This window comes from Somniosus microcephalus, chromosome 18 (assembly GCF_052327205.1).
Source record: "Somniosus microcephalus isolate GS21.2 chromosome 18, FLI_Smic_1.0, whole genome shotgun sequence".
In the NCBI taxonomy this organism is placed as follows: Eukaryota; Metazoa; Chordata; class Chondrichthyes; order Squaliformes; family Somniosidae; genus Somniosus; species Somniosus microcephalus.
Window position 1 is genome coordinate 10,525,556 of NC_141004.1, and position 24,106 is coordinate 10,549,661.

Consider the following 24,106-nt stretch of genomic DNA (forward strand, 5'->3'; position numbering starts at 1 on the left):
CAGCCCCACAACCGTCTGAGATCTCTGCGCTCCTCCAATTCTGGCCTGTTGTGCATCCCCGATTTTAATCGCTCCACCTTTGGCGGCCGTGCCTTCAGCTGCCTGGGCCCTTGTTCTGGAATTCCCTCCCTAAACACCTCCGCCTCTCTACCTCTCTCCTTTTAAGACGCTCCTTAAAACCTCCCTCGTTGACCACCTGTCCTAATATCTCCTTGTGTGGCTCGGTATCAAATGTTGTTTGATAATCGCTCCTGCGAAGTGCCTTGGGACGTTTTACTATGTTAAAGGCGCTGTATAAATACTTGTTCTTCTCCGTCTTTAGCTCTCTCCACAGTAACTGATATTTAAGCTCGAGTACAGGGCATTATGACTGAATCCGTTGTCCACGTATAAATATAGTGACGTGACTTGTACACTCTTTTCTATGCATTTATTATCCGTATTCTCTAATCTGCATGTTCGTATGCCAATATTGAAGGTTACCTTTGTCGTGTCTGAAATGCTGTTTTTCTGCTTCCAGTGCTCATTACCAGTGTCCTTCTCACTTCTGATGTGCCAGTAGGCACTAATTGTCCGCCTACACGAGAGGGTAGAAAGTACTTTATTATGGCTTGTCTGGGGATAAATTGGATTTTGTAACCGGCCCTTTTATTTGCTATTTTCAAGTGTAAGTAGCAGCTCCAAGAAAACTCTGGACTGTAGTGTGTGACTTACCCTGACTATATCCTCTAAATTAAACTGAAAACAGCGACACACTCCGGTGCCGCTGAGATCATGCATAGTGAGAACAGGCCTATGCCATGATCCTAAAACTTTCACAGTATCAAATAGTCCATCACTAGCATTGAAAGAAAGACTTGCATTTATATAGCGCCTTTCACTACCGCCAGACGTCCCAAAGCCCTTTACAGCCAATGAGGTACTTTTTGAAGTGTAGTCACTGTTGTGATGTAGGGAATGCAGTAGCCAATTTGCACCCAGCAAGCTCCCACAAACCGCAATGTGGTGATGACCAGATAATTAATTTTTTAGTGATGTTGATTGAGGGATAAATATTGACCATGGATAGTGCAGTGGATCTTTTGCACCCACCTGAGCGAGCAGACGAGGCCCATGTTTATCCGAACTGCACTGGGAGTGTCCGCCTAGATTTTGTGCTCCAGTCTCGAGTGGGACTTGAACCCACAACTTTCTGACTCGGGCGAGGGTGCTACCCACTGAGCCACTGACTGGCATGAGAGTGAACACAAGCGAGAGCCTAACATTTTTAACTAGTGCTTCAGAGTAATTGTGTAGTGACCTCCTTGCCGACTGACCTCTGCAGACCGACATCAAGCATCTACCTGCCTTTTGCTTTGCTACAGATTTTTTTTTTTTTTTTTTATATAAAAAGGTGCAGTTTGTTCTGCCTGATTTCTTTTCTGCCTGGCTATAGACCTGCCTTTCACAATCATAACTTGGCATCAGAAATAATGTATCTTCCATATTGTTAGGAAACTTGCTGTAATACATTACGGTAACACATTTGGGTGTAGTTTGCTAACTTGCAATGTTAATTGGAGGGTTTTAGTTATTGTCAAAGTTCAACCAATATTGTTCTGCTCAGTACAAGTAGACTATCCTTTATCCGAACTTCCGAAAACCTCTTTTTAAAAAAAAAAAAAACGAAAGTTTTTTCGTTCAGCGTAAGTCGTGCGCACGACATGACCAGAGTGGCGCACGACTTACGCTGAGCAGGGCAGAGGGTCACAGAGTTCCCGCCCGGGTAGGAGATTGCAGGCCGAGCCGGGCAGTGTGAAGGAGGTACCGGGAGAGTGAACCCAACAATACAGCGGCCCGTCCGATAGCTGCAGCGGTCTGTCTGATATTCTTTTCTCCCGACACCCCCCCCCCCCCCCCCCCCGCCGACCCCCCACCCCCGCCAAATTTCCCAGTCTTATAAAATACCTTCTGAAATCCGAAAACCGAAACACGGCTGGTCCCAAGGTTTTCGGATAAAGGATAGTCTACCTGTATGTTCATATTAAAAGTCTTTATCGCACCAAAGGCTCTGTGCTGGACTCTTTCACAGCCATAGGTTGGTCATCCATCTTGCATTATATGTTTAATTTTCCTTCCATATTTATACAAGCTGCGATCAATGCCGTTGTGGCAATAATATTGAACTGCACAGTCAGGATGTTGAACTCGAGCAAATTATTAATAAGTGACCTATTTGCTGTCGAGTTCTAAAGTACAGCGCCAGTCTGTGGCTTTACTGCAGCTTCAGTGCTGTGCTGGAGCACTCATTTGCAGTTCCTCCAAAGGTACTTTATGGTTATGAGCTTTAAATTTTCAAGTTGCAGAGGAGTAGTAAATATAATTTATCAATTTCTTGTCGGCTCGTGGATGGATATCCCCTTTTTTGTTTTATCTCTTCTAAGTTGCTAATGAGCGCACCTTCAAACCCGTCTTTCGGATGAGACGTTAAACCGAGGCCCCGTCTGCCCCCTCAGGTGGACGTAAAAGATCCCATGGCACTATTTCTAAGAGCAGGGGAGTTATCCCTGGTGTCCTGGCCAATATTTATCCCTCAACTAAAATAACAAAAACAGATGATCTGGTCATTATCACATTGCTGTTTGTGGGAGCTTGCTGTGTGCAAATTGGCTGCCGCGTTTCCCACATTACAATAGTGACTACACTTCAAATAGTACTTCATTGACTAAAGTGCTTTGAGACGTCTGGTGGTCGTGGAAGGCGCTATAGAAATGCATGGTTTTTTTCTTTTTAAACTCCACTACATTATCGCTGCGGCTGTTCATCTGCTCAACCACTCCCTTGCCGCTCTCTTTTCTCTGCCTTTGTCTCCATGAAAAGCTTCGCCCTCTTATTCTTGTCATTCCCTCTAGCGTAGCTCCCACCTTTTTCTCCTTCAAGTCCAAGCTACAGAGATTTGAGCGCATGACTTGGGTATCCATCCATCATACCTGACTTTAATCACATCCATTTCTCGCTCACCTCATCCAGGAGGGTGACAATAACCCCAGGGTCCTTTTCTTTACTACCAACTAGATTCCGAAACCCCTTTTTTCACCCCTGCCTCAACCCCCCATAAGTATGCTGAGAAATTGAATTTTTTCATCACCCAGACTGAGACTACTGTAATGTAGAAATGCTGCAGCCAATTTGCGCACTGCAAGCTCCCACAAACAGCAATGAGATAATGACCAGATGATCTGTTTTAGTGATGTTGATTGAGGGCTAACTATTGGTCAGGACACCAGGGAGAACTCCCCTGCTCTTAGTAGAAAAGTATTTGGCTTAACAAGACATGCTGAACTAATTAGTGCAATTGAAGTTTCTAAACTTGTAGACTTGTCAGAGAAGCCATTCTGAGATGCCTGTCCGTCAATTATCCTTTTCCTCCTCTTAACGACAATATTGCTTGGATTTTGTTTGGAGGGAAATCCTCGCTTGACCTTAAATGTCCCCTGTCGATCTGCATACCACTCGTGTGATTTTTAAAACCATTATCAGTTGGCATCTCTTGCAGTCAGATGTAAATTGTAGAATAATCGGTTATATAGTAGCGGCAGTGCATAATGTTGCATCTTACAGAACCCAATGCAAGCCTGTCATCTAGAAATAAAATCTAAACGTTAATCTATTACAGTGTAACGGGTGCAGATTTTTTGAAGTCCCATTTATTTTCCACACAAGTCTTCGGTCAGTGAATTTAATAGGTGTAGTGCAGTTTAAGTCAGTGTTTAAGCATGTGAGCAGAGATGAAACATCAGGGTATATGTCTGAATCTTCTGTCCCAAGGACCAGGAGAGTTTTACCAAGAGTCTCGCCCCGGTTGAAGTCTGTCACGGTGCAACTGAAATCAAGTAGAGATATAATGAACCAATTCATTTAAATGAGACTCCTGAGCTTTTCAGCCCTAACTGATTTGAGGAGAGATATTTAGGGGTGGAATTTCCTGTGTATTTGTGCCCAGAAACACGTATAAAGCAAATACCCAGGGTAAAAGATCATGCAAGCTTGGGTGCAAGTGTGTTACACACACAATTACACTACGCTCACATTTCCTTACAATCTGCCTGTCTATCGAACCCTACTCCCAAACTCCTCTCTGTTCATTGCAATGGCTCCGCCCCCAGGTTAGTCATACTCATTTCCTGCCATTATGCTGGTTCAAAACTGGTGTAAAATTACGCCCAAAATTTTTAGCGGGATGGGTGTAATTTTGCTCTTATGCCCCCCACAGGAAATTCCACCTCAGTTTTTATTTTCTGCATTGTGGTGAAATGGGTTGATGTGTATCTATGCAGTATTAGTCCTGCATTCCTCCTTTGGCACCCCAGCCCCATTCCCCACAAGCATGCTCAACAGGAGAATTTCATAAACTATAGCCAGTGGAGTAATCACTTTTTTCAAAATTATCCTTTCTTTCAAACTGCTGCTCTTTCTCTGCCCTTTCCACGTCACGCCGTATCTCTGGATTGTTCTGGTTAGGCATGTTGCCGTCCAGTTGAAACCAGTGAGTATCTTGCATTTGTTGGCTGCTGTCTCCAAAACCAAACAATGCATCCATTCTTAGACCCAGAATCTGAAGTTTAAGATCACATGCCGAGAAATTGACTCTTTGCCCTATAGCAGGGGTCTAAAGTTGCAGAGATCTGTAGGACATTAAATATTCAAGTTTTGCTCACTTATACAGCAGCGCTCAGATGTAGGAGACGGCCACTGATGTGCTCGTGAAGCAAACGGCATCCAAGGTAGCATTGCTCAAGCTGCTCTCGTCTCCTCCCCCCTATTGAAAGCTGGATGGCCTGCTGATCTTCTGTTCAGGATGCCAGAAGCTTTTGACCAGCCTAATCTCCCAGCCTTTGCCCTGCCAGTCAACTGTTCCCTTTGCAGAGTTGACTGGCGAGTACAGTACTTTGGCATTTACTGCAATGAAAACAGTATGTACAGGAATATTAGTGTGCTTGTGTTTCTTACCTCTGTACTATTTCTTTAAAGACGATATTCTTTTCTGTTGACCTATATATGTTTAATCTTTGATACCTTTTAATGTGCCAGATTAACAGCAGTCTCTTTAATTGGGTATCCTGGTGGAAAGAGATTTATTGAAGCCCAATTAAATTATTTTGCAGCATTTAAATGTTAGAAATCCAGGCCTTGCAGGGGAGTGAGACTAATTGCACAGCTCTCTCAAAAAGAAAGACTTGTGTTTATATAGCACCTTTCACGACCGCTGGTCGTCCTAAAGCGCTTTACAGCCAATGAAGTGTAGTCTCTGGTGTAATGTAGGAAATTAAGGAGCCAGGACAGGCTTGATGGGCTGAAGGGCAAACAGACCCTGAAATGAGCTTCCAACCACATATCTGCAGCATAACAAAGACCGCCTACTTCCACCTCTGTAACATCGCCTGTCTTTGCCCTTGCCTCAGCTCATCCATGCCTTTGTTACCTCTAAACCTGACAATTCCAACGCACTCCTGGCTGGCCTCCCACATTCCACCCTACGTAAACTTGAGGTCATCCAAAACTCGGCTGCCCGTGTCCTAACTCTCTCCAAATCCTGTTCACCCCCTGTGCTCGTTGACCTACATTGGTTCCCGGTTAAGCAGTGTCTCGATTTCAAAATTCTCCTCCTTGTTTTCAAATCCCTCCATGGCCTCGCCCCTTCCTAACTCTGTAATATCCTTCAGCCCCACAACCCCCCGAGATATCTGCGCTCCTCTAATTCTATCGCTCGGCCTTCTGTTGCCTGGGCCCTAAGCTCTGGAATTCCCTGCCTAAACCTCTCCGCCTCGCTACCTCTCTTTCCTCCTTTTAAGACCCTCCTTAAAACCTACCTCTTTGACCAAGCTTTTGGTCACCTGCCCTAATTTATCCTTATGTGGATCAGTGTCATTTTTTGTCTTAAAATACTCCTGTGCAGCGCCTTGGGTCGTTTTACTACGCTAAAAGTGCTATATAAATGCTTGTCGTTATGATTCTATTCTATGCAGTCATGTTTGGCTGAATTTTTGAAATGTGTATAAGCTAACCAAAATATGCTCAACTCCAAGGAAAGCTACTATCCCAGCTGCCTTAAGTTCTTTGTTTTTCCCTTGAACACTTTTTAAAATAGGCATGCATTCTTTCTATCCGATACCTGCAGTTGTAGAGCTGCTTGCAGATGAACAGTATCTAACTTGTTGGACTTTTTCTTGAATTGTATTGCACAACTTTATGTTTGGGATAAAAACATAACTTGTAAATTCAATTTCAAGTGAGCACGAAAAGACCGTAGCAATTACTTGAGGCAGCCAAGGAGTGCATTCAGCACACACTGCCATTATTTACCTCCAACTTGTGGGGAAAAAATGATCTCGGTGGTGGGAACAATTTATGTAGTTGCTTGTTTAGGAGACACCTGGGTCTATTGCTGCCAAATTAATTATGTATAAAATCTTGCAGACTCTAGTGTAATATCATTGTTACAGAAGCTGTGTGATTCACTCAGGAATGTTATTATGGGTTTGCTTTGCCACATATTAAGTATATTTTTAAGCAGACCAGACAGAGAGGAGGGCTATGGTTAAATAAGAATCCTGCACAATCTCTGCGTGTGCTATATTAGCTAAATATGTTTTTTGCAGTTCTGTCTCCCAACTTAACCTATTGTGACTCTCTGTCTGAAAACCTTCCTTGAAATTTTGTAAGACCAGAAACCACTATTTTAAATCTGCAGCAGCTATAAATGGGCTCTTGTTTCCCTTCATTATTGGTTGTGCGATTTGAGAGCACTTGACATTTACTGACATTTTGCCAGAAGCCATGGTTGGGAATGCTGTAACACTGCACCACTGAGTGCTGGAGTGTGGGCCAATGTCTGGCGATTTCCCCATGCAGCAAGCTCCAGATTCAAGGATGCCGCTGTGGGCATTGTCCACTGTAAGTTTAAAATAAATAAGATTAGTCGTTTTTCGTCTGTGTGGAAACTAGGATAACCCTGCCTCTTAATGTATTCTCCTTGTGCTGGGGATCTGGAAGATGCTTCGGCACCAAATTCCAGTTCGGTCAGCATCCCACTGTCCAGAATGAATGGAAACCCAGAGGTACATGTAGCTGTAATTCTGCCAGAGGCCACAGGGTGAGGGAAGAGACATCTGCCAAAATCTCCCAAGGCAGTATGATTAGTACTAATATCCTAAACTATTGCATTAATCACAAAGTAAAACTAAAAAGGGCAAACTTAAATTTGAGCACAATTCTTCCCTTGTAAGCAGTGTTAATGGGGACTCTCTCGCTCAGTAATACAGATTCACGCTTTGCGGGATTAGCTACTGCCACTCCTGCTTAGAGTAGCAGTCTTGCAAGCTGATCTTGGCCATCAGAGGGCTTTAACTGGTAAAGTTTAGTCTGCAATAATACTGTGAATTCAGGGATTACCAGCAGCTGGCAAGTGTTGGCTTGTCTCAGTGGTAACACTGTTGCTTCGAAGCTTAAAACCATGTTCAGTTCCAGCTTCAGGGTTTGGAGTACATAATCTAAGCTGACACTTCAGTGCTGTACTGAAGGGCGTGCGGCTTAGTCAGGGGTGCAGTCTTTTGTTTGAGACATTAAACTGAGGCTGTGTTTGTCTGCCCAAGTGGATGGTCAAAGCTCCCACAGTTTGAAGAGTGGGGGAACTCTCCAGGTGTCCTGGCCAACACTTGCCCTTAACTGACATCACTAAAACCGATTAACTGGTCATTTAGTTTATTGTTTGTGGGACCACTCTGCACAAATTGGCTGCCACGTTTACCTATATAACAGTGACTACATTTCAAAAATCCTGAGGGACATTGAGGATTTTTCACATGGTGGCTTCCGTATCTATAGGTGCGATAGGAATTTTAGCAGCACTGTGCACTGTTGATGCACCTGTTGTGCTACCAGTTTATTTGCAGGTTTCAACATGATTATTTTTAATTACTGTATCACTGGATTTTCAAGGTAAAATATTGCATTCAGTTTTGTCTGAAATATTAAGTGTCGCAAATGTGAATATTGTCAACTAATTCAATTTTTAGTACAAAAATATTGAATAGTGTAAAAACAGCAAAATGCGAAGTTAATGTAAAAAATATTGACATCCGGTACTTTGAATTGAGTTTTATTGAGTAGACTAGTAAACCAGTGTGCAGCTGGCTTTATGGTCCAGTTCCAGGAGAACATTACTGTAATCCAGTGGTTGGGCAGTCGGAACTGATCAGTAGGTACCGAGGCAGAAATTGCAGTGGATGGCTTGTGGGCAAAAAATTATTTGCTCATCCAGATAAGAAAGATGGGCATTTTTTTTTGATGAAGCTGATTTTTTTTGCTTGATATGTAGTTGCAATAAGTGGTAAATGCATGTTCAGATCAAAGTTTAACTACCACTCTTCGATACTATAGTCTGATCTGACCAATACCTGATATTTTCAGTTGTGATTTTAATGTAGCTTTATCTACTGTATATTGGCATCACCTATTTACTACCAGATCTTCTATCCCAGTGTTACCCAATATGGTAGCCTCTAGCCACATGTGGCTAATTGGGAATTCAAATGTGGCTAATTGCATTTCTGATTAGTAAATGAGTAATAGACTATCATTGGGCAGATGATTACAGTACACAAATATTGCACATGCATGTGTACTTTAACCCTTTTGTGCATTTATTGGTAAAATGAAAAGTTGAGTGTGCAAGTTTTTTTTTGATTGAGTGCTTTACCTCCGTGTTTACTGAATTCTTTATCGTTCTCGGGATGTGGGTGTCGCAGGCATTTATTGCCCACCCCTAGCTACCCTCTAAGGTGGTGATGGGCCGCCTTGAACACTGCAGTCCATGTGGTGAAAGTACTCCCACAGTGCTGTTAGAGAGTTCCAGAACTTTGACCCAGTGACAAGGAAGGAGCGGCAATATTTGTCCAAGTCAGGATGGTGTGTGACTCGGAGATGGTTGTATTCCCATGCACTTGCTGCCCTTGTTCTTCCAGAAGGTGGTGGTCGCGGGTTTGGGAGGTGCTGCAGAAAAAGCTCTGGCGAGTTGCTGCAGTGCATCCTGTGGAGAGTGTACACTGTCGCCATGGTGCATCGATGCTTCAGGGAGTGGATGTTTAAGCTAGTGGATGGGGTGTCGATCAAGATGACTGCTTTGTCCTAGATCTTGTCGAACTTGTGTTGCAGCTGCACCCATCCAGCAAGTGGAGAGTATTCCATTGCACTTTTGACTTGTGCCTTGTAGGTAGTGGAGAGGCTTTGGGGAAGTCTGGAGGAGAGGCACTCGTCGAATGGTAGTAGATATTAAGTAAATGTGCACATGTGAAGTGCATTTACCTGTATTTGTGTGTAAGGCGTTTTCTAGTAAAATTACAACATTTGGCTGAAACCGTGTCGCCGTAGACCACATCTGTAGCTACTCAGCAATTTCTATTAAACAACACTGTTTTATCCTGGTCTCCTGCACCCTACACTTGGGTTTCTCAAGAAAAGGTGTGATTCTGCTTTTAATTTGTACAGACATGTAGATAAACACCTCCTAAATAAGGGATTGCTTATCCCTGGGACAAAAACGCGAGGGCATCATTAAGTATGATGTGCTATAATCATACTCGTACAGAATTGAGTCTTTTGAATTAAATATTTTGACACATCGGAAAGCTGCACTAAGTATGAGAATTGGAAGTAGAAAATTTAAATCCTTTCCATTCTGATCAGCTCAAATTCGCCTCGAGAAATCCATTGGCATTTCCTTTCCCCCCCAGAGTGGCATATTAACTCTGAATGTAATGTTACAATTGAATTTATTTTTTGGTAAGAGCTTCACTACTCCTGAACTGTGACTGCAGATTCCTCCTCCAGCACTGGCTTGTTTTAAAATTGTTTTTCTGTAATCAAATAAGGGATGGTTGTGTTTAATACATTAGCGGGTTGCACAATACACTTGAGCCGTGCTTCCACAGAACAACTGATAGTCACACATTAAATCCATAACCTAATCAAATTTGTTTTAGCCAAGCAGCACTTTTTTGATGCAATTTTTAGTAACTAATTGCTGAACTTCATTTGAAATGTTGCTTTAGCTGATTTGCTAAGAAACGTGCAGCTGCTGAGTGCAATAGTAATACAGAATGAGCAATTTGGCAGGAAATCACAATTGTATACACCCCAGATTAAATGCGTTTTCTTGCTGTAGGCCATTTAGCAATGGGCTGATGCGTTGTGCTTGGAAGGGGAAAAGAGAGCAAAAGGTAGTTTTAATGAAAAAGGCAAGTCTCGTTCTATGTTCTGCTTTGTTAAAATAGGGCAGATTGCTTCATCCAAGTTCTTCCCTCTATTGTGTGACGAATTGCACCAAAATTATATTAATCCCATTTTTGGCAAAGTGAGCGAATATTTAAATCAAAGGTACTCCTTTTTATGCGTTGTACTTTTTAACCTCCCCCCACCATCCTGCTGCCTTTGGAAATTTGTACATGTTTGCCTTCACTCACATTTTTGTCCATCTAAGTGCTCTTGCGTTGGTACTTTCCAAAATTATGGAACCTGCTGCTGAAACTGAAATGATCTTTCTCACCTTGGAAGTTCATTCAGGCCTAACCCATGATTTTATGGCTTTTGATACGGCCATTCTAACGGTGGTCACTTTGTGTATCTCGAGTCCCACCCTTAAATGCTTTTTGATCATCTGAGATTACCGTGGACATCTTCAAACCCTATGACTGTCTGCCATCGCGCAGAGCACCGTTCGTGCATATCTACTGTCCTCCAAAATCACTTCAACTTCAGTTGATGGCTCATGGGCAATAAATGCTGGCCTTGCCAGCGACGGCCACATCCCATAAACTAATTTTTTTTTTAAAATTAAAAAAAATTATTTTTTTTAATCCACTGATTCCCTCTCTCTTCCATTCACCCAAAGGTTCCTCAGGGCTGTCCTCTCTCCCTCACGGTTTCCTCCTTCATCCATGACCAATTCCACGTGCCATCCAGTCCTGTTCATTCTTGCTAATAATTCTGTTTCTGTATTGGTCGGCTTCCTTCAAATTGCTCACCTTTAGTGCACCCGCCATCGAGACCTCTTACAGTGCAGTGATTTAATTACATGTTGCTCTTACTCCTGCTCTTGTGGGTCAATGATCTTGTTTCCATTCTCCAAACAATTTCTTAAGCTTTCATAAGTCTAACCAATAGTCACCACCTCTCTTTGCCTCCACTCCTCGTCCTTTTGCCCATTCAATGTTTCTGGCCTCATTATCTCCTGAGATTTCAGGTGAACTTTCACATCTTGCCCATCAATTAAAGCTGTGCCCAAGAAGACTGATGTCCTCTTTACCACACACTCTTTTTCACCTCGCAAATCTCCAAGATTTTAATAAGTTCAACTCTGCCTATCGCTCGTACTGTTCCCATATCTGGGGAGGCGCTTGGTACCTCTTTCAGGCGCCCCTCTTATCTCTCTCTAATCCTCCCTCGCCTTCAGCCTTTCTGTATTTCATTGATCCAATCATTCAACTTCAGACCTCATCACCACCTTGGTCCAGGCATGGACATAAGCTGAATGTCAGAGGTTGTGAGTAGTTGTTCTCCACATCAAGGCAGCATTCAGCGGAGTGTGGCATAAAGGAGCCCTAGCAGAATTGAGGTTGGAATCATAGTGATACACAGGAGGGTGGTTGTCGGAGCCAACTCATAGCCCCAGCGCATAGCTGCTGTAGTTCCTTTGGGCAGCACCCTCTGCCCAACCACTTTCAGTTGCATAGTCAGTGACCGCTGAACCACAAAGTCTAGAGTGGGGCTGTTGGCTGTTAATTCCAGTGTTCAATTTCATTCACAACTCTAATAATGAAGCAGCCTATGCAAGCCTACAGCAGGACTTGGACAGCACCCAGGCTTTGGATGAGAAATGGCAGGTAACATCTGATAAGTGGCTGGCAGGTACTGACTATCTCCAAGACAAACCCCAACCAGCTCCCCTTCAATGTCACCATTGTTGCCCATTATCAACATCTTGAGCCATATGAAGGCTGGGGCTACCAGAGCAGGATACCCTGAGTAGCTCATCTCTCAACCCATCAATTCCGCTCAACAACTGCTCAGTCTTCCCTTCGTATGTTGCAATGCAGTAATGGTTTGGGCAAGAAATCATTGGTCCATTTAATCTCCTACTGGCTTACCTGATTCTAGAACCAAGAGCCCTCTGTCTCCTTTTCTTAACTGGAATGTAGCCAGTGTTTTTAAAGTGCCATAATTTTCTGTTCTGTCACTTGTTGATTCTATTACCTTTTTTATAAATAAAAAAGTTGTCTCAATTTTCTATTTCCTTCTGACTTTCACTTTAAACTGTCCCCATGTCCTCTAATCCTTTTGCCTGACAGAAACTTCCTAGATCAAATTTCTCCATACCTAGATTTTCTTTATAAATGTTAGATTTCTATCAAATCCCCCTTATCTCAAGAAAGTTGAGTCCCAGGGTGGGCAATCTCTTTTCATAACACAGCTCCCTAAGTTTAGGGATCCGCTTTGAACCCTGCCCAAGAAATCTACATCCTTTCTGCAATAAGGAGACCAAAGCTGAACTCCAGGCATGATCTCGGCGAGGCCAGGTACAACTTTGTCACTTCCTTTTTTAAAGATGCTTTTAAATCCCAAGCCTAACGTCACTCAAGCACCACTGCTCCATTTTACCCATCTTCCTTCCTGGTCCCTTGAGCCTTGTCCTGCATTATGGACCTGGCCCTTCGCCTCCTGTCTTAATTTTTTTTTCTCAATCTGCAACGTGTCTAAAGTTTAAAAGTAAATGCTACAAGAAGTTGAATAGTTCTGTCTTCAAAGCTTTCTTGTTATGTGTGTGTGTATATATATATATATATATATATATATATTATATATATGTAAATGACAAATTTATCTGAAACCCATTCATGGGAAAGACATAAAAGCCATAAAGTTGCAGTGTCGACCTACCAAGATGAGAGGCGGCATTTAAGAAAGTGACAGAAATTAGGGCTCTTTTCATTTGTAGCAGAGAAAGTTCAGGAGTAACCTGACAAGTCACCTTCAAGGTTATTAAGGGTTATGTTGCATAGATGTTTTCACTGGTCAATGAAACTGTAATGGGAGGACACAAATTTGAAATAATTGAGTTAGAAAAAGTTGTCTTGTATAGAGGGGGATTAGAATATAGAATTCTCTGTCACAGAATTGCAGAGTCGATGAATTCTTTAAAAGGGAATTAAGTAATTGCTTGAGTAAAGGATATGAGGCATGAGCAGCAGAGGGGGATTAGACTAAGAGTCTTGTGGAGAAAAACATCAAGACTGACTTGACTAGCTATTTCTGTTGCTGTAAGATTGTATGAAAGAGCTCCGAATTTTCAATTGGGACCCACTGCTATGTTCTACTGAAACTTGCCAGTAATTATGTGTTTTTTTCTCTACGTGGGCATATACATCTTTTTCCACCCCGTCGCCCTTCCTCCTCTGAATTCTTAATTTCAACCAAACGTAACCTCTCTTGGTTTGTTCCAGTGAGGACCGTTCAAAATACAGTAATTGTCCTGCAGTGTATTGGTGTTTAGCTGCTGTGTTCCAGACAATATGTCTCTGAATTGTCATGTAATGAAGTCATGAGCAGGAAGCAGGCAAAATGGTGTCACTTGTGGAGTGTAACAATAATAGAATGCAAATCAATTCACTCATGAGCTGAAAGGGGCTCGTTGGGCAATGTACTCCCGAGTCGCTTATTTGCATATATGTCAATGGCTCTTGAAAGGAGCCAAATGTTGAAAGATTGCACTACTCTGAACAATTTGAAACTGCTTTTTGAAAATCAATAATTGCACTACAGCATTTCAGGGGCATCCCCATAAGCAACTAATGCTGCATTTTGTTTATCCCCCACCCAACCCCTCGAGCACTAATGATCACTTTTTAAAGTCGTTCGGGACTTCACACCACGTTACCCGGGCGGTAATGCTCTCTGTGTGACTGACTCCTCCCACATGCACACTGACCACACAGCACAGTATGCTTTCCTGTATGCAGCTGCATACAGGAATCGTTTTTAGCAAGCTTTTATTATTTTGGTCTTCCTGCTCATTGTATTGTCTTAGTATGCTTTATTCTGAAAACTAGGCTGAGTACGACATCCAAATGGTAAAAACAGGTGAACATCCTTCATTGTACTTCCAGGAATGGGAACAGAATGTGACTTTTAAAATGTATTTTTTTATATATAGCATCGAAGGCAACAATTACAACGTTGATCACAAAAGAGGTGATTCAGCCCAACTGCTGTTGGGACTTGTCTATTGCAGTGAGGTAGCAAGCCAATTCTATCTGTATTTTAATAAACTCTCTAAATCCCTCGAGCTGCTGGATCAAATCCAGGATTGACTTACTATAGGCCTTGTATTTTCAGAAAGGAGCCGTTAGAAGTTTGTTGACTAGGCATTTGATCAGTGATTGAATTTTAAGATCCCAAAGTGCATCAGTAGTCTAGGAATTCCTATTCTTTGCATCATGGGTATGGAGGCAGTGAGAGTTCTTCATTCTTTGCTCGGTTTGGTTTGTAGACTTGGATTCTTGGCATTTTGTGTAGAGGGACAGTAATGTTTTAAAAATATCATTCAATTCCTCTTGGATGTGTCAGCCGTGGCTCAGTGGGCAGCACTCTCTCCTGAGTCAAAAGGTCGTGGGTTCAAGTCTCACTCCAGAGACTTCACATAAATCTAGGCTGACACTCCCAGTGCCGTGCTGAGGAAGTGCTGCACTGTCTGAGGTGCCGTCTTTCGGATGAGACATTCAACTGAGGCCCTGTCTGCTTTTTAAGGTGGACGTAAAAGATCCCACGGCCACTATTTCGAAGAGGCGCTGGGGAGATATCCCTGCTGTCCTGTCCTGGCCAATAGTTATACTTCAGCTACATTGCTGTTTGTGGGAGCTTGCTATGCACAAATTGGCTGCCGCGTTTCCTACATTTCAACAGTGGCTACACTTCAAAAGTACTTCATTGGCTGTAAAACGCTTTGGGATGTCCTGAAAGCTCGTGAAAGGTGCTATATAAATGCAAGTTTTTCTTTCTTTGCTTTCTTTAACAGAATTTTCACTCTAGTACTAAAGTTCGCCAGTTTATGCCCACAAAACTGACTGACCAGCAGACGTCTCATCCCACACTCTGGCTGAGATTCAAATCCAGATGTTGGCGATGAAAGACATTTGTGTAGATCGGCACGAACCAGTACTACCAACTTGCAGCAAATTTGAGATCATTTTGATGATACTTTGGACTTCCATAATTAAAAATATACAACAGAGGAGATTTACGAGGATGTTGCTTATGTTGGCGATGAGGAAAGATTGGATAGGCTGCGGTTTGTTTTGGAACAGAGGAGGCTGAGGGGAGACTTAATTGAGGGGCCTAGATAGGGTGGATAGGAAGGACTATTTCCTGTAGCAGAGAGCTCAGTAACCAGGGGGCAGAGATTTCAAGTAATTGGTAGAAGGATTAGAGAGGAGTTGAGAGATTTTTTTCACCGAGGGTGGTGGGGGTCTGGAACTCACTGCCTGAAAGGGTGGTCGAGGCAGAAACCCGCATCACGTTTAAAAAGTACTTGGATATGCACTCGAAATGCCGTAACCTACAGGGCCACGGACCAAGAGCTGGAACGTGGGATTAGGCTGGATAGCTCTTTCAGTTGGCACAGACATGATGGGCCGAATGGCATTCTGGGCCTTACATTTCTGATTCTAATGACCTGCCATATTAGAAATAAAATATTTGCAGAAAGCCCGTTGTTGTTGGTCTGGTGATGGTGTGGTATAATGCAGTTACAGTATTGAGTTGAGTTCTCTTACCTTGTTTATCTTCACTGCTTTCTGTTTCCCTTCTCATGTTTGATCAGGTATTTACCAAAACTTGCTTTCACAGCCCCATCTCTTTAGCATTCTTTACTTGTCGCATTGCCACCCCCTTTCGCCTCGCACCATCATCCCTTTTGTCATTTAATCTCTCCTTCCTTCCACCCAATCACAGACCTTCCCCTTTTTTGTTCGTTCTTTCCCTGCCTCTGCACTTGCTTAAACCCTGTTATATCCCTAACCTTTTCCAGTTCTGATGAAAGGTCATCGACCTGAAATGCTGTTTCTCTCTCCAGGTGCTGCCTGACCGGCTGAGTATTCTCAGCATTTTCTGTTTATTTCCGATTCCCAACATTGGCTGTATTTTGCTTTTGTATTCGGTTACGTTCTCTTTGGGTTTTCAGGAGTGAATGTGCAAAGGTGCTTCTGGGTTATGTCTTTCAGAAGGGGGACTGAATTCTGACCCTGATTCTATCTTTCCGAGGTTCCATCCATTCTTAATGTCTTTCTGAGATTGGTGTTTTGGTGTGATCAATTTCCTTTTCACATGTACATGACCTTCACTGATCCATTCTGGGACACCTCACCTTTTGTACCCATGCCTGTAAATAACCTTTGTTTTTGGCTCTATCATGTTTATATAAATATCCATGTATTGAGATATAGCCAAGTAAACTGAGCTAGTACTGTGCCTGTAAAATCCTTCAGTTTGAAATGTGATATAGAATTATTTGTGTTGTCTGGTGTAAGCGGGTCCACCCCACTGTTGACATGATCTAAAGTCCAGCTTTGTAGGTCTGTAATGTGAGGGGGTGGGGAATATTGCATTGGGTTGCTGGAAATGGCTATAGAAGTCCAAGGAAGCATGTCATTGGCTTTTGTTAGGGTTGGCGTTCTGGTCCACTGATGGCGTAGCCAGTGATGTATTTTTTTGTCACGTTCTATATTCATTGCCATGTGGTAGACCTCAGTCAAAAACATACACCCTTCCTTTGTTTAAAAACTTAACACCCACTTTCTGGATCCCAGTTCTAGTCGGTAGTTAAGTTGGTAGTCATGTGTATTTTGGCTTGTCATGCTAAAGGTCAACATATCGACTGCTTAAAAGAAAGACTTGCATTTCTATAGCGCCTTTCACGACCTCGGGATGTCCCAAAGCGCTTTACAGCCAATGAAGTACTTTTTGAATTGTAGTTATTGTTGAAATGCAGGAAACACGGCAACCAATTTGCGCACAGCAAGCTCCCACAAACAGCAATATGATGATGTCCAAATAATCTGTTTTTTAGTGATGTTGACTGAGGGATAAATATTGGCCCAGGACACTGGGGAGAACTCCCCTGCTCTTCGAAATCTTTTATGTCAACCTGGGGGAGCAGACAGGGCCTCTGTTTAATGTTTCATCCGAAAGACGGCACCTCCGACAGCTGCCCTGCACTGGAGTGTCGGCCTAGATTTTATGCTCAAGTCTCTGGAGTGTGACTTGAATCCACAACCTTTTGACTCGGGCGAGGGTGCTACCCACTGAGCCACGCCTGAGGAACAGGTTAAGCGCAACATAGCAGATTAGGTTAATTTTTCCCCATTCCAGGACAGGCACAAGGCGTTGCAGGTGCTCACTTAAGGAATTCAAACTATGTACAGCAAAAAAAAAACACTTCTACTCTGAAGCTAATGCACTCCAGTTCCTTGATGTCCCTCTTAAATACTGTATGAATCATCTTGCAGCTCATTTGAGAACAACAGGAATTGTATTTTGTGTTGCAAAACCTCCGAGCTGTGCCACACGAGAGATGAATGATGGTATTCTTGCTTGCAATTACTACTGACATTTTGAAACTATGCAGTAGATTCCAATAAAATTCTATACGCTACATGATAACAAACCGTAGTCAATAAGAATCATTTTGGAGCTTGATCTACAATTAGCCAGGACTGCGATAGCTTTTAGTTAGCTCTGGAATACAAAATGAGTGGCTTCAAACACGCCACCTCAGAATGCATTGCAAACTCCTGTCGAGGGTCCATGGCAAAATCGACTTTTACCTGCAGTAGCAGATACACCTGTAAGTGGCTGTGTCAGATTAAAATGCCAGCTAATGTTGGCTCTGAAAGGGGAGCTGCTGCTGTGTTGTGCCTGAGTAATTCATCCAGGAGGATCTAGAGATCCTTGGTCAAGTGCAATTTGTGACACTAACCAAGAAATCTGCTTTAACTTTTCAAACTGGCCGAATCCTTGTGTGCATTTTACATGTCAGCCTCCATCCGTCCCCATCAGGACAGTGGTAATTTCCCCCGATCAGGCCAATTCAGTGCTGTAAAAATTCAAAGTGCTCCAATGAAAGGTGGTACACGCCATGTTTTCCATCTTTGCCAACACAGGAGAGACTCATGCCAGCTGTGCCCCATTCCCCACTTGTGCCTTCCGCTACCATCTGACCGTACTGGACTTTGTGGTCAGTGGACTCCTAGTTGGTGGTTGTTCCTCGCTGTAAGGATTTTTTAAAAGCCCTTGCCCCCCACAGGGTGTAAATGTGGCAGTGACCACCCCCTCCCATCCCCAAGATGTAAAACTTGACTGGAAAAGGGAAGTTTAAACTCCTGGGTCTGCAGAAAAAGAGAAATTCCCCTTCAAAGATGAAAATACGAATTGGCGAGAGGGGAAGCTATTTCTGTGTCTCTCCCCCCCCCCCCCCCCCCCGCCGTCCTACTGGCACGTCTGAGGTAGTTTACTTGCCTTTGCCAGCCCATTCACTCACGCACCACCCCCCACCACCTCCTGTCCTGCAGCCGCCTCCCTACTTCTCTCTCTCTCTCTCTCTCTCTCTCTCTTTCTCCCCCCCCAAAAAAAAACTGGTGGGAGGGTGTAATTGCAGCGTATTAACTTTACATAAGTAGTTTCTGTTTGAAATGTAGACATAGGAATTATAATGGATAAAGGAAAATAAGGACAGAATGAGTGACTTTAATAAAGGGTCTGAAATGTCTCTCTGTCCTGGTGCAATTATCCCCTGGCCTCTGCACCTGAAGATTCTCCTGGCGATTGGCTGGTAGTTTGAACTTTCCTGTATATGATCTCAAATGATGGTATAACAATTTATCTGCAGGAACAAGGTGGTGAAACATCGTGTTCTTTTCCTTCCCTCCTCCCCCCTGTTCCATTTATGCAGTTTGTGTTTTATGACCTTACATGGAGAGGAGGATTTGCCAAGAGGCTACTGTACAGCATAAGATAATTGGTGAGTGATGTCATTCTGCCTTTGAGCTGATCTGCTCCTCGGGTTAGCCAAGATCCAGCTTGTAGAATGTAAACACGCAATTCTCTGTGTTTACTCCGAGCTGTGTCATCAGCTGAATTGGTTTTTCCAGTGGATTTCGAGCACCGAGAAATGATCTTGTGCTGACTCCCTGCGGAGGATTCCTAGCTGCTTGAAATTCTGAGTCAGGAGATGCATTTCCATAAAAAGGCATTTTTTTTCAGCAAAAAAATTGCCAGCAGCATGGGAGGAAATGGCCAGAAGCGGAACTAATAAGTGTTCTGCAATGCAGTGCAGGGAGGGGAAAGGCAACGGCAGGCCAGGCGTGGAATCCAAATGTTGCAGTGGAAAGCTTAACCAGTTTAGAAATCTTCAAAATATTTCTACAGGCTCTGGTTTTTAAGCCCTTGATAGGCCTGTTTACCCTAAGTTCTCTCTCTGAAGGTGGCTTTTGAGAGAAATACCAAAAGATAACTGTCTTGCGCAGTATTTTTTTGTGGTTGATTTTGTAAAGTAAGATTTGCCATTTTAGATTATAAATGATAAAATGCCAGCAGAGCTTGTAGTTGGTGTTTATTCCTGTAACACTGATGAAGCCAAGCATATGTTCAGATTTCTGCAGCAACTTGATCGTAAAGTCATCCACTGGCCCAGCATTCTACTTTCAGATTTACAGGATCGTTCACTTGCATCAGTAAATGACCAACAAGATATTCATTCTTAATTACCTTTTTTTCCCAGGATTTCCTGATTTCGAAGGCTTCCTGATCTTTGATTGTAACCTTTAATGAAAGACAACTGAAATCACTGATTTTAAGCTCTAGATTTAGCACGGAAAATGGCTTGCTTTATTTTTTTTAAAAGCACCACCCTGGAAACCCTAGCCATAAATAACATTAAAATTCAACGATGAGAGATGTACAAAATTGCATATTAGTGCACTTTCTGTAATATATTTATTGAGAAGCAATTGTAGAAGTTTAAATCGTAAGTAAAACTTCTAGTAAGCTTCAGAAAGGGCCTATTGTCCTGCAAGCAATCAGTATTACTGTGGAAACAGTGTGATGCTACTTTTGTATGGGACTTAACAATTGCAAGGCGTTGCATTGTGATTGGTATCGTGCCGCTTCATTCAAATTTCAGCAAAACACAATCAAACTTGTGAATGCATCATAGTAAGAATCCCTTTAGGAGCTTAATTGAAACGATAATTAGGAAGGATAGATAGGGATTGAACCAAGTGATGGCAGTGCCCCACAGGTGTATCAGAGATGGTTGAGGAGAATGGAGTGGTCAACCACAGCAACAGAGAAGTCTAGCAGGACTAAGAGGGATCGTGTCGTGAGCGGCCTGTGACATGACCAGGGTGGTTTTCATGCTACAGGTAGGGTGGAAACTAGACTGAGGAATTCAAGCCGGAAGTAATGAGGTGGACTTTTTGAAGGGAGGAGCAATACCAGGGCTGTGCTGCTCATAATGTCAGCGAGCACTGGGCTAAGAAATCAGAGTTGGGTCAAAGTAGGGTGGAGGACACACAAGATGGATCTGATGGAGGCAAGGAGCTTAATGATGGTTGAGGGTAGATGGGAGGTTGGGAGGAGGCTGATGCAGGCAAGCGGATGGTGGCAATCTTCAAATCAGCTTGTTGGTGTTTAATGAGGATGGAGGGAGTGGAAAGGGCTGGACAAGACTGATATTGAGAACTTTGGAATGATCCTGGCTGTGGTGGGGAAGAAATGGTATTGAATGTGGTGCAATTAAATCACATTTGTTCCTCAAAGTTCACCTAGAATGAAAGGAATTTCTATGCAGTGTGTTGATCTGTTTTTAATCTTTTCTAATTTTGACATACAACTGACCAGTTTAACTAGTCTAGAACTGTTGGCTCACTTGTGTGTTTGAAATGCTAATTGTGAAGAGTTTGTATAACCATCAAGCTCTGTGCAAGACATTTCTGGAAAAACCTGTGCTGCAGGTTTGAAATAAAAAGAAAAAAGACTTGCATTTCTACAGCGCCCTTCATGACCACAGGGCGTCCCAAAGCGCTTTACAGCCAATGAAGTACTTGTGAAGTGCAGTCACTGTTGTAATGTAGGAAACGCGGCAGTCAATTTGAGCACAGCAAAGTCCCACAAACAGCAGTATGATGATGACCAAGTTTTAATGATGTTGATTGAGGGATAAATATTGGCCAGGACACCGGGGATAACTACCCTGCTTTCAAAATAGTGCCGTGGGATCTTTTACGTCCACCTGAGAGAGCAGACAGAGCCTGTTTTAACGTCTCATCTGAAAGACCGCACTCCCTCAGTACTGCATGTCAGTCTAGATTTATGTGCTCCAGTATCTGGAGTGGGACTTGAACCCACAACCTTCAGACTTGGAGGCGAGGGTGCTGCCAACTGAGCCACAGCGGATGCTTTTAAATCCCCCATTTAATGTATGGGTAGAGGCAGATTATTTAATTCAATCCTTGGAAATTATTTGAGCATATCTAAATGGCTGGTACAAATTCTGCAAAGTGTCACTTGTAGAATAATTTCTCTGTTGAGTAATGTACAGGAAACCAAGAACCAGGTAAACCTGGTGGAATGCAAGTAAATCAATTTGACAGAGCCATTTATTCACGTTCAATTCCAGATTTTACGGCTTTGATGGCCAAGTCGCTACTGCAAAGGTTTTTTGCTGTCGACACTTTTTGTTACACTTAACTCTAGCATCACTATTCACTTGTTTCACAGGTGGAAAGGGCTTGTTATTGCCAAGGATAAGCACACGAGTCTCACATTCATGCAAAATGTTTTACCTGCAAGTGGTCGCTTTTCACTTCTGATGGACCAGTGTGAAAAATGAATTACCTCAAAAGTATGAGCTGGCACTGCGTGCTGATCAGCGTACTGAGACCGCCAGTAAATTATAGTGTAGTGAAGCCTCTATTTATAAGACCGGGCATGATTGAGAAGTGACCTAGTTTAATTTATTTTGTTCTGTAACATAGCAACACTATCACTAACTTTTTACTTTACTAACCTAAAAGTCCCCTGTTGTCATTAGGATTTCACTGCAGCATAATGGGCATGTCAGATGCCTTTGCTGTGTCCATTTGAAGGTGAAAAACATTTAACAAAAGCATTTATAGATTTTTATTCTTCCAGCTTGAGTTATCTAGAGAGTATTTCAAGTTGCGCGATGCTAGGGATTACAAGTCAGTCATTGGTGGTGGGATAAGTTTGAATTGAGTGTCACATGACATTCAAGCAGAATTGTACAGCACTGAAGGAGGCTATTCGGTCCATCATGCCTGTGCCGGCTTTTTGAAAGAGCTATCCAATTAGTCCCATTCCTGTTCTTTCCCCATAGCCCTGCAATCTTTTCCTTCTACAGTACATCCAATTCTCGTTTGAAAGTTGCTATTGCATCTGCTTTCACTGCTCTTTCAGACAGTGTATTCCAGATTCTAACAACGCACTGCATTTTATTAAAAAAAAAATTAAAAAAAATCCCCTCCAGTGTATTAGTCGAAGTATATTTCTTTCTTTCCTGTAGTGCATTGTTACCAATATGCTCTGTAAACCTAATGATGCCACTAGGCCTAGAAGCATATTTATCTGGCGTCAAGACTGTTTGATTATTTTAAAGCCTGTTAAGCAGTGGATTATGTTCTTTTCAGAACAGGCTGTGTGTGCAGCAGGTTCTTTCAGCGTTTTATCTTCTGTTGCCACTGGCCATTAAGGCTGCCAGCTCTTGATGTGGGCTCCCACATGATGTGACAGGAAGAGCGTGTTTTAACAGGGGCACAAGATCAGGGTGCGGTCAGGTGACAGGAAGGAGGTTTTACTGTGAGATGTACTTGCACCAACATAGCATTGCTGTATATGTGCCGATTCTGTTCTGGGAAGGAGCTGTCCTGAACAATGTTCTTCCCATTCTTGTACTGACCATAACTTGAACTCGGGGAATGTTTGTTCCTTGGCTGTATTAGTAGTGCTACGTTCTGTGGGATGTGTATGAGCTGTTGTGTGATTTGACAGTGCTGTATGTGATTATAAGTGATCTGCCTGAAGGGTATGAAGTACATGATGATCCTGTAGCTGTTGGCTTGAAATATCCCAGTAAGCACAGGATATGTGGGTGAATTTTTGGGCTTGTCTGTTTTTTCCATCTCGTGTTCAGCCTCCCACCCTGATTTTCCAGTAAAGTGCAGTTCAGAATTGCTTATTTCAAGCAGAGTCTGCTGACTATTTGTTTAAGATGGCTAGTCATTTCGCACCAGTGCGAATGTTAAAAGCGGTTTGTAAGCATGGCTGATTCAACAGCCTAGTAAGTCTGGCATAGTTGATCTGATTTGAGTTCTGGGGCAGCCTGTCTTTGCCGTTTCTAGTTTCATTTAATCAGGCCTCAGCTGCTTGTAGTGAGGTGGCATCCATTTTATCGAGCTTGACATTGCAGCATTGTTGGTATCTGGAGACTGTAGTTCACCCATAGGGAGGCACAAAGGAATAACCTCATGGGCAGGTAGCAGGGGTCGTCACTGTAGGCGTGCTTTTCTTCCTCTACTGTAATGCTCACCAGTCAAGGGCAAATTTTCAAAAGTACGTAAGGATGTGGAAAGTCATAACTTTTTTTTTGTTCTGGATTTTGTGGATTAAAATGTGATGAGCAGACTGTTGCATTAAAAACCTGGCACATTTCTGCAGTGTGCTTGGCTGGAGACTAAAATTCATCATCTGCTTCTCCTCCCTATTAGTTTTCGTGTGCAACTGTTCAATTTGTCAGTAATGTTGGCAAATGCAGCTGATTTCCAAGCAGACTAAGTTTATGGAAGCAGCACAAAATGTGTATTTTGTGGGTAGCATCTTTTTGCCTCTAAACAGGCTGCCCCTTTTTTGTCTTGCAGATAGTGACGCTGTTTAGGAACGTCACAGGATGCGCGAATACAAACTGGTCGTCCTCGGTTCAGGAGGTGTGGGGAAGTCTGCGCTG

At 42.9% G+C, this 24,106-nt stretch overlaps 1 protein-coding gene across 7 annotated transcripts in view; it reads left to right on the forward strand.

Moving 5' to 3' along the window:
- Positions 1-24,106, forward strand: part of rap1aa (RAP1A, member of RAS oncogene family a) — a 121,730-nt gene that overhangs the window by 45,102 nt on the left and 52,522 nt on the right. For 5 of the 7 annotated variants that reach the window (XM_086011036.1, XM_086011040.1, XM_086011039.1 and 2 more), the window contains one exon: positions 24,021-24,106. In XM_086011036.1, coding sequence (XP_085867162.1) covers positions 24,050-24,106 — 57 coding nt within the window. In that variant the 5' untranslated portion in view covers positions 24,021-24,049. Of the gene's footprint in view, positions 1-4,742; positions 4,764-23,029; positions 23,055-24,020 lie in introns of those variants that run through there. The other 2 variants (XM_086011043.1, XM_086011042.1) reach the window with 2 other exon arrangements.